General features: G+C 43.4%; 1 protein-coding gene across 2 annotated transcripts in view; it reads right to left on the bottom strand.

The window, feature by feature from the left end:
• LOC308616275 (uncharacterized protein) overlaps positions 1–18,238 on the bottom strand; it is a 49,785-nt gene extending 31,547 nt beyond the window's left edge. Inside the window, exons 1-3 of one of the 2 annotated variants that reach the window (XM_081232534.1) lie at positions 18,110–18,238; positions 15,527–15,620; positions 14,251–14,295 (exon numbers count right to left, since the gene is read on the bottom strand). In XM_081232534.1, coding sequence (XP_081088660.1) covers positions 14,251–14,268 — 18 coding nt within the window. In that variant the 5' untranslated portion in view covers positions 14,269–14,295; positions 15,527–15,620; positions 18,110–18,238. The remainder of the gene's footprint in view (positions 1–14,250; positions 14,296–15,526; positions 15,621–18,109) is intronic. The other variant, XM_081232535.1, reaches the window with a different exon arrangement.
• Between the last annotated feature and the right edge of the window lie 1,450 nt (positions 18,239–19,688).

Here is a 19,688-nt window from a genome sequence, read left to right as displayed (position 1 = left end):
GTTCAATCTTGTAAGACTGCCCCCATGTCAGATGCCAGCTGCAAACAGGGCAGCAGGAAGGTTATACACATTTCTGCACGGCCTACTACAAATTCAGAGGTTCCCTGGACAATACCTCATCTTCGTTAATTGGCTAGAACAGCTATCAGAATGAAGAAAAGCACTACTTATTATTACCAGTTTACTGTAAAAGATACAAGTCAGGAATAGCCAAATGTGAAGGGTGCACAGGGCAAAGTGGTGGTCAGAGGGTAGGGAGCTTCCATGCCCTCTCCTGGCATGACAGCCTCCCAGCATGGTGACGTGTTCACCAACTCAGATCTCTCTGAATCCCGAGGTTTAGAGGTTTCGATGGAGTTCCCTCATGTCGACCATTGGTGAATAACTCAATCTCCAGTCCCTCTTTCCTCCACAGAGGTTGGGAACTGGGCTGAACATTCTAAGCCTCTAATCAAAGCTTGGTCTTCCTGGTGACCAACCCATACCCTGAAGCCATCTTAGGGGCCTGGAAGCAGTTGCCTCATTACAACATAAGATGCTCTCATCACTCAGAAAGTCCAAAGGCCTTAGGAGATCTTTGATAAGAACTGTGGACAAAGACCAAACATTTTTCTTATCATACCACAGAAGGTCACAGCCCAGGGACACACGCTCATTAAAATACTGAGACCAAATCATGGGACGATAGAACATTTCCTCTCCACCCACAACATGCCACTACACCAAGAAGACTCCTGTTTCATCACAGTGGGAAACGTGGAAAGAACGGTATGTTTCAGAACTTATTTACAAGTCTCTACAGTACCCCAAAGGTGACACGGGAGACAAAAGCAAGGACACCTGAGGATATTTTACCCCTGACAGCTACAACAAATAGTCAACACAGCCTAAGGCTAGTCAGATAAACATAAAACCTCACACTAAGGTCTATTTACCTCAGTTCCTTTTCACACTACATCATGTCCAGTATTCAACAAACAATTCAAAGGCACAAGAAAAGACTTAAAAAACACATCTTCAGGAGACAGTGTAAACAGCTCTTTGCAGGAAACTGCCCTCAGCAGGAAGTCCCTTTCCTTGTCACTTTAGCAAAGTTGTAATGTAACTAACTTTTAAACCAGGCACCCCCACGCTCTACTCATCTCCCGCCCAAGCACACCTTTCAAATCTTTTCATCACACAACACCTTGCCTAGCCTGTCGGTTCAAAGAAGTAGAAATGAGTAAGTAGAATAAGTAATTAACAGATGACCAGATCTCTTCCCTAGCTTCCCTTTTGGTAATCTCGTGAACAAACTGTGTGATTAACATCTGAAGGAAGATCACAAGTCTACGAGCCTGCATGCAGTGGGGGGCAGTGATGACTGTGACCCCCTATTTCAATGATTAACTGGGTTTTACTTCCCTCTTTCCCTTTAAAACTTTCATGGCCGAGCAGGCCCTTGGGAGGTGGTTTTTTGGGTCCACCATCTTCCCGGATTGCCGGCACTCTGATTAATCAAAGACAACTTTCCTTCCTATCAACATTTGTGAATTTGATTTTGTAAGCTGCGAGCAGCGGGCCCTGATTCGATAAAAATAGGACAAGGAAAAGAACCTGATTCAGATGTAGCGGGTATGCTGGAATTATCAGACCAGAAATTTGAAGCAACTATGATGAATATGCTAAGGACTCGAACAGAAATAGTGGATGAGGGACTTCCCTGGTGGTCTGGTGGTTAAGACTCCACGCTTCCAGTGCAGGGGGTGCAGGTTCGATCCCTGGACGGGGAGCTAAGATCCCACATGCTGCAGGGCATGGCCAAAATAATAATAATTAAAAAACCCAAAGAAATAGTGGGTGGCGTGCAAGTACAGACAGGTCACATATGCGAATATGGAAACACCTGAGAAAGAACCAAAAGGGAAATACAAGAAATAAAAAACAAAAGCACAGAAATGAATTATTCCTTTGGCAGGATGGGGGTGAGGGCACATCAACACAATGGAAACATGTGAGGAAAGAATCACTGAGTTTGAGGAAACGTCAAGAGAACCTTCCAAAACTAAAATGCAAAGAGGTGAAAAGAACAAAAAAGGGAACAGAAATCCATGAACTTTGAGACAATTATAAAAAGTGTAACATACACATAATGGGAATACACGAAAGAGAAGAAAGACGGGAAAAGAAGAAATAAGTGAAGCTTATGGGGACTGAGATTTTCCCAAAATTAATGACAGTCACCAAACCACAGATCCAGAAAGCTCAGAGAAATGAGATTAAAAACTGAAAAATGCACACCTAGAAATACCATATTCAAACCTGAGAAAATCAAAGAGAACATCTTAAAAGAAGGTAGAGTGAGAAAATATTAGGTACAGAAAAACGAGGATAAGAATGAAATCAAACTTCTTTTCAGAAACCATGTAAGCAGGAAGAGAGTTTCATGAAATAAAGTGCTGAAAGAAAAACCACCCAACTAGAATTCTGTGTCAAGCAAAATTATCCTTCCAAAGTGAGAGAGAAATCAAGACTTTCTGAGACAAACAAAGATCAAGGGAATTTGTTATCAGCATACCTGCTTTGCAAAAACTGTTAAAAGAAATTTGTCAGGGACTTCCCTGGGGGTCCAGTGGTTAAGAACTCCATGCTCCCAATGCAGGGGGCCCAGGGTTCGATCCCCGGTCTGGGAACTAGATCCCACATGCCGCAACTAAGATCCTGCACGCTGCAACTAAAGATCCCGCATGCCACAATGAAGATCCCGCACATGGCAACAAAGATCCCACATGCCACAACTAAGACCCAGTGCAGCCAAATAAATAAATAAACATTTAAAAAAAAAGAAGAAATTTGTCAGGAAGAAGGTAATGATGAAGAAAGGAAGAGTGTTAGAGAAGGAATAAATGAAGGTAAAATAAAATGATTTATTTCTGTTATTTTTATGTATTCTGACAGAAAACACTTTGTTCAAAATCATAACAGCAAGTATATATTCAGTAATTGTAGCTTATGGATAAATGAAATGAATGATAGCAATGGTACAAGGGCAGGGAGGAGGAATTGGAATACTCTGTTATGAGAAAACTGCACATCCACTGAAGTGATGGTATACTGTTACTTCAGAGAGGACAAGGTTAGTTGTAAGTGTATATTGCAAACTCATGGGCAACTACTGAAAAACGTATAATAGTATGCTAAAAGAGGAGAAAAAAATGGAACCACACAAAATGCTCAATAAAAGGTAGAGAACGAAGAAAGGTGGAAGAGAATGAAGAAACAAAGAACAAAGGTAACAAACAGAAAAGAGTAGAAGTATGGTAGATATTGATCCACTCTATCAATAATCACCTTAAACATCAATGGTCTAAATACAAGAAATGAAAGACAGAAATTTTCAAGTGGATAACAAAGTAACAATTATATGTTGTCCGCAAGAATCAGTTTAGATATAAAGACACAGATAAATTAAAAGTAAGGACCTTCTTTAAGATCCTCCCTGGTCGTCCAGTGGGTAAGACTCTGTGCTCCCAGTGCAGGGGGCCTGGGTTCGATCTCTAGTCAGGGAACTAGATCCTGCGTGCCATGCAGCAGCAAAGAAGCCCGTGTGGCGCAGCTAAGAGCCCGCGTGCTGCAACTAAAGATCAAGCACGCCACAGCTAAGATCTGGTGCAGCCAAAAAAAAAAAAAAAAGTAAAGGGTGGAGAAGGATATACCATGCCACCACTAAACAAAAGAAGACTGGCATAGCCACACATATATTTCTTTTAATTTTATTGAAGTATAGTCTATTTACAGTGCTGTGTTTAATTTCTGCTGTACAGCAAAGTGACTCAGTTATACATATATATTCTTTTTCATATTCTTTTCCATTATGGTTTATGACAGGATATTGAATATAGTTCCCTGTGCTATACAGTAGGACCTTGTTGTTTATCCATCCTATATATAATAGTTTGCATCTGCTAATCCCACACTCCCAATCCTTCCTTCCCACTGACCCCCCTAGCAACCAGTCTGTTCTCTGTATCTGTGAGTCTGTTTTTGTTTAGTATGTTCATTTGTGTCATATTTTAGATTCCACATATAAGTGATATCATATGGTATTTGTCTTTCTCTTTCTGACTTACTTTGCTTAGTATGATAATCTCTAGGTCCATCCATGTTGCTGCAAATGACATGGCATAGCTATATTAATTTCAGACAAAGCAGACTTCAGAGCAAGGAAAACTCACACTGATAACGAGGAACATTACCTAATGTTTAAAGTGTCGGGAATTCCCTGGTGGTCCAGTGGTTAGGACTCGGCGCTTCCACTGCTGTGGCCCCGGGTTCAATCCCTGGTCAGGGAACTAAGATCCCACAAGCTGCTTGCTGTGCCGAGCCCCACCCCGCCAAAAAAAAAAACCAAAACCAAAACCCCAAAGTGTCAATTTCCAAGAGAACATAGCCATACTTACTGTCTACATGCATAACAAGACTGCAAAATATACAAGGAAAAAAATACTAGAACGGCAAGGAGAAATAGATGAATTCACCATTATAGTTGGAGACTTCACATGCCCTCATCAGTAATTAAGAGTTCCAGCAGGAAGGACATAGTTAAATTAAACAGCACGATCCAACAAGTGGATTTAATTGAAATCCATGCAATACTTCATCCAAACACAGCAGAATACACATTCTTCTCCAGGTCATATGGAACATTCACCAAGACAGACCACATTCTGGGACACAAAATTCACCTTAAATTTGAAAAAAGAGAGATCATACAAGATATGCTTGCAGACCACGATGGTATTAATCTAGAAATCAGTAGCAGAGAGATAGTTGGAAAACTCCCAAATACTTGGATATTAAACAACACGCTTTTAAATGACACTTGGGTCCATAGAGGGTGACATCAGCAGGAGGGGGAAGAGGAATTTTCTACTGTCATCTTCCCACAGTGCACTGATTTTGACAACCAGTCAAGGATGAGTACCTCTGTGGAAGTCAGGGAGCCCAGTGGAGAAGTTCCAGCACACCAGTGGAGCAAAAAAATCTGAGGACAGACACCACAAGAAAGGTAAGAAGAACAGTCTCACTCCTCCCCAAAGGTGGCATAGCTCAATGCTAAGAGTTCTCCTTGGCCCAGGATTCCTCCCATGGGAAAGTGAGAGTGTAGTGACTGAGCACTTGGCTTCCCCAGTGGTGTGAGATGCTGCCCAAGAGCCTCCGTGATTTCTCATCTCACCAAGAATACTAACGGAGAATACTAAGGGAGTCAGGACAGTTGGAGGGCTGGGAGCAGGGAAGAGTTGCGACCCACAGAAATCAAGGCTCAGAACACAACAAATGGCTGCAGATCCTACTAGTCCCTCACAGACTCCATCAGGAGGCTTGCATTTCAGCCACTTGGGATGTGATGTCTGCAGACACTCCTGTCTGGTGCATGGGCACACCCAATGCTCTGCACACCTGACTCCCCCACCCTCCCACCCCATAGCCAGCTCCATGTATGTACTCCAGACAGTGAGGGAAAGCCTCTCCCCTGTCTTGTAAGCACATGCATTCAGCTGGCTCAACTCAGTGGGACTGGAAGAAGACAAGCATTTCAGGGGACTACATCTCAGGAAAACAAATGGGAGGCTCTCAGTACCCCACCTGGTGGTGAGGGATCAAAAGAAGGCATACAGGGAATTCCCTGGCAGTCCAGTGGTTAGGACTCCATGCCTCCACTGCAGGGGGCACAGGTTCAATCCCTGGCTGGGGAACTAAGATCCTGCATGCCGAGGGGTGCAGACAAGAAAAACAAGCGAAGGCATACAATCTTAAGAATTCCTGCTAAAGAGGGTACAAGAGGTGTGAGGCGGGTGCATTCATAGATAAGGTCTGACAGAATCACAGAATTCCCAGCTGGGCTGACTGGTGAAAAGTGTTTCTTTCCCAAAACCAGTCAGTGGAGGAATTGACTGCTCCTTCACATGTGAACACAGCAATGCAAAACCTCAAGGAACACACACACACACACACACACACACACACACACAGAAAAATGACATCAAGGAAACTCAATAATTTTCTGGTAACCTATTCCACAGAAATGGAGGTCTAGAAATTGCCTAATGAAGAATTTAAGATAATTGTTCAAAGGAAGCTCAGGGAGCTTCATAAGAATACATACAGTCAACTCAACAAAATAAACAATACATGAACAAAAGGAAATGTTCGACTGATAGATAGAAATCACAAAGAACTCAACAGAAATTCTGGTGCTGAAGAATACAATAAATGAATTGAAAAATGAAATACAGCTTCGAGAACTGACTTGATGAATCAGATAAAAGAATCTGTGAACTTGAAGACTGTTCATTTGAAATTATTCAGTTAGAGGAGAAAAGAGGAAGAAAAAAGGATGAAAAGGAATGAAGAAAGCTTATGGGAATTAAGGGACACCAGCAAAAGAAATAATATACACATTATGGAATGTCTATAAGAAGAAGAGAGGGAGAAGGGTAGAAAGCCTATTTAAAGAAATGATGACTGGAAACTTCCCAAATATTGGGAAAGATATGGACATCCAGGTACCTAAAGCTCAAATATCCCTAAACAGGTTAAACCCAAAGAATTCACAAAGATGAATTATAATCGAATTATTAGAAATCAAAGAAAGAGAATTTTGAAAGTAACAGGAGGAAAGTGATACATCACATAAAGGGAACCCCAATAGACTATCAACAAATTTCTCAGCAGAAACCGTGAGGTCATAAGAGAGTGGCATGACATATGCAAAGAGCTGAAAGAAAGAAACTGCCAACCGAGAAAGCTTTACTCACCAAAGCTGTCCTTCAGAAATGAAGGAAACAAAGACTTCACAAACAAAAGCTGAGGGAGTTCACCACCACTACACCTGCTTTACAAGAAATGCTATAGGGATTTCCTCAAACTGAAATGAAAGGATGCTAATTAGTAACGTGAAAACACATGAAAGTATAAAACTAGTCAAAGTAACTAAGAATTGGTTGTTTGAAAAGACAGACAAACCATTAGCTAGACTAAGGAAAATGAGAAAAGATTCAAATTAATAAAATCAGAAATGAAACAGGATAAATTATATGGGGTACAACAGGAATATAAGGAATCATAAAAAATTACTATGAACAGTTATATGCTAATAAATTGGATAACCTAGAGCAGCGGTTCCCACCCTTTTTGGCACCAGGGACTGGTTTCATGGAAGACAATGTTTCCACGGACTGGGGGCGGGGGGGGATGGTTTCAGGATGATTCAAGCGCATTACATTTATTGTGCACTTTATTTCTATTATTATTACATTGTAATACATAATGAAATAATTATACAAGTCACCGTAATGCTGACAGGAGGCGGAGCTCAGGCAGTAATGTGAGCGATGGGGAGCAGCTGTAAATACAGATGAAGCTTTGCTCGCTTGCCTACCGCTCACCTCCTGCTGTGCGGCCCGGTTCCTAACAGGCCACGGACCCATATCGGTTCGTGGCCTGGGGGTTGGGGATCCCTGACATAGAGGTATTAGATAAATTCTTATAAACATACAACCTACTGTGACTGGATCATGAAAACAGAAAATCTGAACCACTAAATAAGGAGTAAGGGGGTTGAATCAGTAATCAGAAGCCTCCCAACAAAGAAAAGTCCAGGACCAGATGTCTTCACTGCTGAATTCTACCAAAGATTTAAAGAAGAATTAATACCAATTCTTCTCAAACTCTTGCAACAACTTGGAGAGAAGGGAACACTTCCAAACTCATTTTATGAGGCCAGCATTACCGATACCAAAGCCAGACAAGGACACTACAAGAACAGAAAATAACAAGCCAATACCCCTGATGAACACAGATGTAAAAATCCTCTACAAAATAAAAGAAACCAAATTCACAGCACATTAGATGGCTTATACAACATGATCAAGTTGGATTTATCCCTGGGATGCAAGGATGGTTCCACATATGCAAATCAATAAATGTGTTACACCAAATTAACTAAATAAAGGAAAAAAAATATATGATCACCTCAACAGATGCAGAAAAAGCATTTGACAAAATTTAACATCCTTTCGTGATAAAAACTCTAAACAACTTAGGTATAGAATAAATATACCTCAACATAATAAAAACCATACATGACAAGCCTATAGGTTAACATCATAGTGAATGGTGAAGAGACTTCTTCCAGAACTGTGGCATCTAGAAAGGGACTGAGGGGGAGGGTGCCCCTCCTGCAGGCAGGCTATGCCAGAGGGCTCAGGTTGCGCTCTGTCATGTCTCAAGGAGGTCTCAGTAGCTGTGCTGAGCTCATGGGGGGCTGTTTTAAGGACTGAAGGCACAATGGACAGCTGGGTGGAGGGTCACATGCTCAGGTCCTGGGAGATCCTCTGTTTTCAGGAGAGCCCAGTACCTGGTGGTAATTACAGCTCTAATGGCATAAAGTGTGGGCCAAGGAGGGGAGTTCCTTGCACAGAAGTAAAGTTTGTAAGGAAAGAATATGTTGCCTTCCAAACACCAAAACAACCTAGGAGATGCTGTGAGTGCTAAGAGGGACAACAGCTATTTCTTCATGGTGTCAGGGAGGGAACAGCCCCTTATTTACCATGTAATTTTTAGGAATTTAACCAGTGTCAGGGCCTTATTTATGGATGGGCTAATGACCCATCCACCTTCTAGGAGCTCCTTTTTTCAGTATTTGTATGTCCCCAAATGAACTTCCTCAGAGGAGAATGTCATTAATGTAATGTCACAGCTGTGCTCCCAGAGCAAGGTCGATATAGCTCACATCCTGCCCGCAGAGACTGTGCAGTGACAATGGTGTTCAGGTTCCCCAAGGTTAACCAGGTAAAAGTGCCTCACCTCCCTTAAGAGGCGAAGGCCAACTGAAGCTGAGAGACTGTTGAAACAGGCACTGAACACAACAGACTTAACCAAATCTGTGAGAGCAGGATATTTACCAGCTGCTGATTGGATAGAGTCAGTAATTTCCACAATGTTGGGGACTGGGTACAGGGGTTTGTGTGGTGAGACCACAAACTCAAGGTAATCCACTGTGAGGTGTCATTTATTCCTTTTTTTTTTTTAATTTTACTGGAGTATAGTTGACTTACAACGTTGTGTTAGTTTCAGGTGTAGAGCAAGGTGATTCAATTATACATATGATATATTCATTCTTTTTCAGATTCTTTTCTCATATAGGTTATCACACAATATTGAGTAGAGCTCCCTGTGCTATATAGTAGGTCCTTGTTGGTTATCTGTCTTACATATAGTAGTGTATGTAAATCCCAAGCTCCTGATTTATCCCTCCCCCCAACGTTTCCCCTTTGGTAAACATAAGTTTGCTTTCAATATCTGTAAGTCTGTTTCTGTTTGGTAAATAAGTTCACTTGTATCATTTTTTTTTAAATTAGATCCCATTTGCATCATTTTAAAAAATTATGATATTTGTCTTTCTCTGTCTGACTTACTCCACTTAGTATGACAATCTCTAGGTCCATCCATGTTGCTGCAAATGGCATTATTTCATTCTTTTTTTATGGCTGGGCAATATTCCATTGTATATATGTACCACATCTTCTTTATCCATTCCTCTGTTGACAGACATTTAGATTGCTTCCATGGCTTGGCTACTGTAAATAGTGCTGCAATGAACATTGGGATGCACGTATCTTTTCGAATTATGATTTTCTCCAGATATATGCCCAGGAATGGGGTTGCTGGATCATATGTTAGTTCTACTTTTAGTTTTTTAAGGAACCTCCATAATGTTTTCCATCGTGGTTTTACCAAGTGCCATTCCTTCTTTTCATGTTTTAGAACAGGCCAAATTCAGCTGTGTAAAGGAGAAGTGCTGCGAGTAATCACCTCTTCACGAAATAATTTTTTGTAATGGTTTTCAATCCTTCAAAGCCCTGTTTAATTTACTTTGGCACATATTATTTACCTGGGGGATAAATCTGTGGGGTCCCATTTTGTCAAGCCAATTTGGAATTGGCAAAAACATTATTTAAGGACTTCCCTGGTGCGCAGTGGTTAAGAATCCGCCTGCCAACGCAGGGGACACGGGTTCGAGCCCTGATCTGGGAAGATCTCACATGCCACAGAGCAACTAAGCCCATGTGCCACAACTACTGAGCCTGCGTTCTAGAGCCCGCGAGCCACAACTACTGAGCCAGCGTGCCACAACTACTGAGCCCGTGTGCCACAACTACCAAAGCCCGTGTGCCTAGAGCCCGTGCTCCACAATGAGAGAAGCCACTGCAATGAGAAGCCCGCACACCACAACGAAGAGTAGTCCCCACTTGCTGCAACTAGAGAAAGCCCACGTGCAGCAACGAAGACCCAAAGCAGTCAAAAATAAATAAATTTATTTTAAAAAATTATTTAATTTTAATTTGTGAATCATTAGTTCCGAGCTTTCCTGTTCACTATAGGATACTTTAGGACAAATGAATCCTATGACTATGGGGTCTTTAGGCAAGTTGGCTGATGGTTAAGGTGAGACATGCTTATTTGTCTCCTATTTTATTTTATTTTTTTTTATATTTATATTTTTGGAATAATGTTCTTATTGCAAAAAATATATAGAATTATAAAGGAAACAAATTATGTAGAAATATAGTTATCAAAATATATTTTTTTTTTTCTTTTTTTTTTTTTTTTTTGCGGTATGCGGGCCTCTCACTGTTGTGGCCTCTCCCGTTGCGGAGCACAGGCTCCGGATGCGCAGGCCCAGCGGCCATGGCTCACGGGCCCAGCCGCTCCGCGGCATATGGGATCCTCCCAGACCGGGGCACGAACCCGTATCCCCTGCATCGGCAGGCGGACTCTCAACCACTGCGCCACCAGGGAGGCCCCAAAATATTTTTTAAATGTGCGATATAGCACATGTAGTTTTTATTAACATAGTAAAGTTTACTGTCTATCAGTGGGTCTTATAGCTTTGATAATTTTTTTTTTTTTTAAATATGGAACGCTTCACGAATTTGCTTGTCATCCCTGTGCAGGGGCCATGTTAATCTTCTCTGTGTCATTCCAATTTTAGTATATGTGCTGCCAAAGTGAGCACTGTCCCCTATTTTATATTCAGTAACTCCTCTAAGATTATTGGGAATCTTAGATCATCTTAGATAATCTTAGAGATTATCTTACCTTGCTTAAGTTTAGTGGGATCCTAATATAACTGTAACTTGAGACCCAGTATTATTTGCATGAAGGTTTGTGAATCAATGCAATACAGCAGATGACAAAATTCAGAAACTATGTTGTAGAGGCCCCAGAAACCAAACAGTGCCCCTTTATCTTTTCTTTATCTTTTGTGTAAATTCTTTTACTATATTTTAGATTTCCAGTTGGGTTAAATTGTGCACCTTTGTTTCAGTATTTTTTCACTTATTTCCTCTCTCCTGTCCTTCCCTGTTTTAGTTTTTCAGTCACTGTATATACTTCGGGGGAGAGGGTGACCTCTCTACCCTGGTATTTATAAAATTTTTCCCTCCAGAGGGCCTCACATTAGTGCCATGAGGAATAGGGGTCTCCTCCAGGACAACGGGTTGCTTTATAGGGTTTAAGGACCCCAGGTTTAAGTCAGTTTGAACTAATCCCTTGGCTGTGCCACAAGGATGCCATGGGTGTTGCCCCCTGTAACTCTGAGGGTCAGGAGCTTTGTTGCAGTAGAGACAGGGGCAGCAGCAGAGGTACTTAAGGGTCCTGGTGCACCCCCTGGTATTAGGAGGGCGGATTCGGCCTGCCATCTGTTGGCTGCCTTTCCCCCTCTCTTCTCTTTTTCTGTCTTTTTAAATGACTGTTCTTTCAAGAGCAACACTCAATGGAGCCACCTCTTGCACAGGGCATAGTCTCTCTCTCTCACCCCTCACTGGGGTATGTCGGGGCCAAGCCTGCCTCTGTCACAGCTTCACTCTAACACACAGATAAATCCTGGCAAAGATATCACCCTAGGACTAATACAAGGAGGGCGCCAATCCCATACTGCTGCTCCCAAAGCCTAGGAATTCTTGAAACTGCCAACTCTGGTCTGCTGAATCTAAAACTGAGGATTCGTATGGTCAACAATGCAACATAGGCAGCACAGCTCACAGCACGAGGTCCCTGGCACCTAGCAGCCCATAGCACTGGCCGCCATAAGACAACACAGCAGGTGAGCAAGTCAGAGCAAGAGAAGACAGACCCATGGGTGGTGGTCATGTCTGGCCATGCTGCTCACCACACCAATTTTTCTTGCCACCTGCAGAGGTGTGATTTCCATGTTGAGACTGATGCTGGTGTGTCATGCAAACACACACACACACACACTCAGGGTAGGAAAAAGCCTATGACTGGGACTTCCCTGGTGGTCCAGTGGTTAAGGCTTCACTCTCCCAATGCAGGGGGCATAGGTTTGATCCCTGGTCAGGTAACTAGGATCCCGCATGCCACCCAGTGGGGCCAAAAGAAAAAAAAAAAAGTCTATGACCCACGTAATTGAGGTCTTGGGGGGAAGGCAGGGCTGGCATCTCAAGCAGCTCTGAAATGGCTTCAGAAAGCAAGGAAAGGAGCCTGGCCTGGATTTTCATCATGGCTAGGGAACGTTAAAGAAAAAATATTCAGTGACACTTGTCAAAGAGGTAAAGCAGATTTTATCCAGAACCCCTGGGACAGGTACAGAGACTACTGCGATGGGATTTCACAGCCAGGGAGAAATGAGACTAGGCTCAACTCTGAATACAGCATGAGGAAGTGGGAATTCATGGCCAGAGAGCAAGGTGGGGGGGTGGGGGTCAGTGGATGGAAATTTACTAAAAGAAAAACCAGGGATTAGTGGGTCTGGATAAACTGACCTAACAGGATTCTTACTGAAGTCAGGCAGGGTGATCACACATCACCTGAGCAATGGTGGGAGTGTAGGAACCCAATCAGATACAGAAGGAATCAGACATGGGGAGCTGGGGAATTCTGGTTTAACTGATGCAGCAGGGTTTCTGGTAAAACTGGATTTCACGAGGAACTACACAGATAGGCCCAGGAGAAGGTTTAGGGTCAGAACCAAAGATTCTCTGGTCAAGCAAAGAATCTTTGTCAGGGGTTGGGCCAGGATAAGAGTTCTGCACACAGACAGGGGCTTGTGTGGCTGGAATGTGAAACTAATGCCAGAGGACTACAGACTTTGTTATCGGCTTTTCCGGGCGTGGACACAAGGGGAAGAGAGAAGGGAGGCGTAAGCTGTCGGTAAACATCAAAAAACGTGGAGTCTTTACAAGCACAGAGAATAGACTTGTGGTTGCCGAGAGGGAGGGGGGCTGGGGTAGGGAAGGACTGGGAGTGTGGGATGAGCAGATGCAAACTATTATATATAGAATGGATAAACAACAAGGTCCTACTGTGTAACACAGGGAACTATATTCAATATCCTGTGATAAACCATAATGGAAAAGAATATGAAAAAGAATGTATATATGTATAACTGAATCACTTTGCTGTACAGCAAAAATTAATACAACATTGTATACCAACTATACTTTAATCAAGTTTCAAAAATGTGGAGTCTGACTACTCATTATAAGGACAAACTTGGGTATGAAAAATATGAATTCACAATGGCTTGTTTTTATATAAAGAAACATTAACAGGAAGCTCAAGAAATGATTAAAACTGTGTATCTGCAGTGGTTGGAGTAACAATGCTGGAGGGGACCAGGAAAGGTGGGCAGTGATTTTGCTTAAGTTAGGCTTTTGTATCTCACAGGTTTATTGAAAATAAGCAAAGTATATACACCCTGTGTTACTATTTAATAGTCTTTCTTTAATTTTAACTTTTGTACATAGGAAACTATTGTTAAGATCTAATTCCTTTGAACACTAATGGTTACAAAAGTATAAACCACAATTTTCAAATCCCTTGCTAACTAAAATGACAAGGTGTATCCTAGTTTGTCCCTTCCCTGTATCTCACATGGGGGAGGGTGGTATTTTCAGAAATCAATATAACATTATAATGCAACAGGGGTTTGGGTTTAGTTCTCTAAATGCAGTAGAATTTTCAAAGATTTATGTAAGCTTTGATTAGCTGTCCTCACATCAATTGCTTTAGCTTTTTTTTGGCTGTGCTACACGGCTTGCAGGATCTTAATTCCTCGACCAGGGATTGAACCAGCAGTGAAAGCCATGAGTCCTAACCACTGGACTGCCATGAAGTTCCCTGCCTTTTAAATTTCAATATTCTCTAAGGACATGCACAAACACTGATGTGAAATGAAACACGTACCTGAAAACGTAAACACATTCATCTCACATCTTGAGGTTCTCTTCCCTAAAAGGAACAAAAATTCTATTTAGTTCCACAATTTTCTTGCCTTACCGACATCATATCTCTCAATCAGCTTAGATTTTTCTTTAAGCCCAAGAAACTAAAAATATTATTTCCCACACAGGGAATTAATTACAAAGTGCTAAGGGAAACTACAGCCAAAGGACTGCACTATTCAATGGATAAAAGAATCCAGAGGAAAGAGACACAAATATTGGAATCAGCACAGATAAGCAGCCAGCGTCCCACAGGACAGAAGGAGCCTGTTTGAAAGTTTAGCACACACTAGGCTCTCCTGGTTGAGATAGAACCGCTGGACCAGGTCAGTCCCTGGTGAAGGAGGGTGGGGGCACCTGAGCAGCCACAGGGATGGACTCTGGAAGCGCCACACGCCCTCCTCTCCCTGATGAATAATGGAACCACTCCCTTTTTCAGGCTTCCATTCCCACAGTGAGAAAACTCTCAGCAGAATTCAATTTAAGATTCTGACCCAAAAGAACTCCCAAATTCATGACCCCTAACCCAGGACACAGAACTCCTGTCACAGGCTTTCTCAATGTAAACAAATTACACTCTGAGCGCAGCTACACTGTGGATGCAAAACTCCAACCTAGGGCTTCCCTGGTGGCGCAGTGGTTAAGAATCCGTCTGCCAATGCAGGGGACACGGGTTTGAGCCCTGGCCCGGGAAGATCCCAAATGCTGTGGAGCAACTAAGCCCATGTGCCACAACTGCTGAGCCTGCGCTCTAGAGCCCACAAGCCACAACTACTGAAGCCCGCTATGCCTAGAGCCCGTACTCCACAACAAGAGAAGCCACCTCAATGAGAAGCCCGAGCACCACAACTAAGAGTAGCCCCCGCTTGGAGCAACTAGAGAAAGCCCACACGCAGCAACAAAGACCCAACTCAGCCAAAAATAAATAAATAAATAAATAAATAAATTTATTTAAAAAAAAAAACCCAACTCCAGCCTATACCTAGAAACAGACCCGGGGGAACCACGGTTACAACCTCAAAAGGGGTATCACCATCCCATCTCCCCCCAAACCCTTTCTGCCATGTGCACTTGTATCCCCAGCTTTCCAGGGCTCTGTAGCTTCTCTCAGTTTAAAGGCTCCTTCCATGGTGGGTGTGAGCAGGTAGGACACCTGCTGGGCTCTCCAGGAAGAACCAGCTGGGTCTTCAAGTACTTCCCTTTGCAGCCTCAAGGGGGCCTCGCCTTGAGTCACTGACCTCAGGTCTCTGCTCCCAGTCACATTGTTTTGGACCACACGATGTTATTTTAAATGGCCCCAGTGGTTGAAGAATCCAGCAAAATCACACAAACCTAGTGTTTATGTAGAAAGGAGGGAAGAAAATTGTAAGGCTTTTTTCTAGTTCAACAAGAAAACGCGTATCTATTACTCTCAGAAAATAACGATATTAATTAATTATTATTTCCACAGCAAGAAATTGTTTTATAAAGACATAATTGGGGGGGGGGTAAATTAGGAGTTTGGGATTAAAATATACACACTACTATACATAAAACAGATAACTAACAAGGACCTACTGTATAGCACAGGGAACTATACTCAATATCAATAACCTGTAATGGAAAAGCATCTAAAAAGTATATATACATATATTCACATACAAATATACACATATATATGTATATATATATGACTGAATCACTTGACTGTACATCTGAAACTAACACATTGTAAATCAACAATATTTCAATAAAATATTTTTAAAAACTGTACTTGAACACCTCAAGCCTAAGCCCTGGAATTGCATTTGAACAACCCCCCGCCCCCCAAAAAAAAACCCCAAACAAAAAGCACAGACCTCAGGATATTACACCTGCTCAGGGAGGGAAGAAAAAAGAAACAAGAATTTTTGACACAATGTAATACAAGAATATTTTCTTTTTTCTGAAACTCATCTATTTCTTGCCTCTTTGGAAAATGCTATCGTTCAAGCTCCACTGCTTACATAAATTTTAAGTTTTTGAATAACTGAGGCTCACATACATGAATAAATCTTTCCAGGGTGACAAACCCAGGGAGGGGAAGTGCTGACAGGAGAGAACACCCAGGAACGTTTCCAAAGAGGAAACTCTACCCAAAGGACTACCCATAGGATGTCTGTGCCCAGGAAAGATCCTCGAGGAGAGGCACAAGGATTTCATACAATGTAGTTCTGAAACAGGAGGGAAGGGGACACAGCACAACCTTTAAAAGAATGACATAGGCTGAGGACATGACATAAAGTGAGTAGAACAGAATAGGTCCAAGATGGCGGACAAGTTGACTTCCACTAGACCTTGAGCCTCAGTATACACTCATTGGAACACACTCACAGGTGTCATGACAGTTCCAAAGCCGAGCATAAAGGTCAAAAAGTGGGCGGTGGCCCAATTCCTGGAAATCCCCACCCCTTCTCCAAAATAGCTGGAATACCCCTCCCACTCATTAGCCTATGAAATTATCCACCCCTATAAAAAGGCTGGCCTATAAAAATGGCCAACCCCACACCCTGGTGCCACTCTCACCTTCTGAGATGGCCCACACTCTGTCTGTGGAGTGTGTCCACTTCTCCTATCACTTTGTCTCTCACTGAATTCTTTCTGTGATGAGACATCAAGGACCTGAGCTTCATTAAGTCCTGAGACCAGGTGTGAGATCTCAGTTAAAAGACCGTGGGTTCAAGTCCCAATCTGAGTTCCATGGTTTCAGTTCCAGGTGGTTGGTTTCAGTTCCTGGTGGTTATTCTCAGATATCCTCTCATGGAAAATATCCACAGCAAATATAAATCCTTAAAAAAGAGCCACCCATGGCTCTTTAGAAAAAGGATAAGGACTTCCCTGGTGGTGCAGTGGTTAAGAATCCTCCTGCCAATGCAGCAGACACGGGTTCGAGCCCTGGTCTGGGAAGATCCCACATGCCGCGGAGCAACTAAGCCCGTGCGCCACAACTACTGAGCCTGTGCTCTAGAGCTGGCGAGCGACAACTACTGAGCCCGTGAGCCACAACTACTGAAGCCCGTGCGCCTAGAGCCCATGCTCCGCAACAAGAGAAGCCACCGCAATAAGCCCGTGCACCGCAACGAAGAGCAGCCCCCGCTCGCCGCAACTAGAGAAAGCCCGCGTGCAGCAACGAAGACCCAACACAGCCAAAAGTAAATTATTTTTTTAAACAAAGAAAACGTATAAACAATTAGAATATTGGGTCTGTTTGAAATACACCAGGGAGAACAAAGAGTTGATAATGATGCTCTGAATTGAAGACGGAAAGTTGGCTGTGGGAATGAGGGAGGGATGTGGAAATTTAGGGATTTATTGCCAGTTTTAGGAAAAGCTAATCTGGGAATTAGTCTGGATCCTGGATTTGAGACCCTGCTCTCCAAACATCTGGAAAACTCAGGAGAAAACGAGTGCCCCCTGGGGAGAAAGGAGGGACTGGGACCCCACAGACCACAGCTCCTCCCACTCACGAACCACGGAGACGGAGTCAGGATTGTCCCCTGATAACCCTCCCCGTGGTCACCACACATTCTAGAGGAGTCGCGGGGCTGTGGGCGCAGAGCTGTCCAGAGAGGCTCCAGGCTTAAGTCACCGCCTGCAGTGACGGCACAGGACGCCCGGGGTCCCGGCTGCCGACCCAGCCCCGCCACTGCGGCAGCCGGAGGGAATGAGGTCTGAACGGCGCCCCCTGCGATTTTGGGTCCGCAGACTCCTGAGTTTACCGCGCCGGGAGGCTCACGTCCCGCCACGGCCGGTTCACACTGTCCCTCCTCCCTGTCCTGGGACACCTGGCCCAGCACACTCACCATTTCCCGGCTTTGGGCTCCTCCGGCGTCTTCCCATAGACTCCCGCGGCCCCCGCAACACGTATTTACGCTGCAGCAGACACACCTGAGACGCGTAAATGCAGACGAGATTCCACGCAAAGCGTGGCCACGAGCGTCCACGCAGTTTGCAGAGCGTGACCCACCCACTTTCCCCTGCTGCGCCCCCGATTGGACAGTTCGCAAGCACCCGCCCCCCTTTCTCCTGAGTGACAACGAACGGGTCAGGAGGTCACATGATTGAGCAGAACCAGTTTCCACAGGTGGGCGGGAACTTTTCCTTTCCAGCGACGTTTGCCTTTAAACCACACTTGTCACTGGCCCTAGCGGGACAGTGGCGTCTTCCTCAGATATTTAAGAATGTGGGGACACAGGTGTGCTCAGGGAATTCCAGAGTAAGATTCCGGAACAACCGACGTCCTTATCCAAAGCAAGAGGGGCGCCCTGGTTAGGCCAACTGAGAAAAGAGGGTTTGCGGTCCTCCACGGGGCAATACTTGGCACAGGCTGTGAGGCCACTCAAGATACTGTGACCCTTGTTTACAAACACACTGAAAAATGACCTCACCATGTGTAATAAAGAGTCTGGCTCCATTTTTATCTTTGTTGACAGCGTTAAGGCCGTCACTTTTCCCTCTCCACATATGTGGTATTTTAGCTAGAGAATCCCCTGGCCTCCCAAGCACTTGACTCTGGTGGGAAGTTTGAACCCTGCAGCCCTTGCCTGGGAACAGGGACTCTTCTCCCACCAATCATAATTTGTGAGATGTGTTCAAGAAGACTCTCAGGTATACATTTTGCGCTAGAAGGAAATTTAGTTTCAGAGTGTGTGCCTAGAAAATTTGAAATGTAAACAGCTATGATATCCCTAAGGCAATCCAGTTACTATTTTTTTAAATAAATTTATTTGTTTGTTTATTTTTGGCTGCATTGGGTCTTCATTGCTGCGTGCAACTAGGGAAGCCCCTAGTTACTATTTTTACCAATATAACAAAAAACAATAAGTTTTGGGGACTTCCCTGATGGCACAGTGGTTAAGAATCCACCTGCCAATGCAGGGGACAGGGGTTCGATCCCTGGTGCCGCAGAGCGACTAAGCCCCTGTGCCACAATTACTGAAGACTACCTGCCACAACTAGTGAAGACCGAGCGCCTAGAGCGCATGCTCCACAATGAGAGAAGACACCGCAGTGAGAAGCCCGTGCGCTGCAACTAGAGAAAGCCCGCGGGCAGCAAAGAAGACCCAAGGCAGCCAAAAATAAATTAAAAAAAAAAACAAACGAGGTATAATTGATGTAGAACATTATATATATATAAAAAAACAATAAGTTTTGGAAATGTGGGATATACTTGAAAACTTTTAATATTCTTAAACACATTGGTTCAAAACTTCTAATGCATTTACTTATCTGAATAGTTTTATTGAGGTAAAATACATATACCATACACTGCATCCCTTTGATGTGTACAAGTCAATGGTTTTCAGTACATTCACAGATATGTTCAATCAGCACCACAATTTTTGAACATTTTTGTCACCTCTAAAAGAAACCCCGGTACCC

The sequence above is a fragment of the Mesoplodon bidens genome (assembly GCF_964165515.1).
Source record: "Mesoplodon bidens genome assembly, chromosome: 4".
NCBI lineage: Eukaryota > Metazoa > Chordata > Mammalia > Artiodactyla > Ziphiidae > Mesoplodon > Mesoplodon bidens.
The sequence above is the reverse complement of the archived record's forward strand: the minus strand, read 5'-3'. Positions and strand labels throughout refer to the sequence as shown.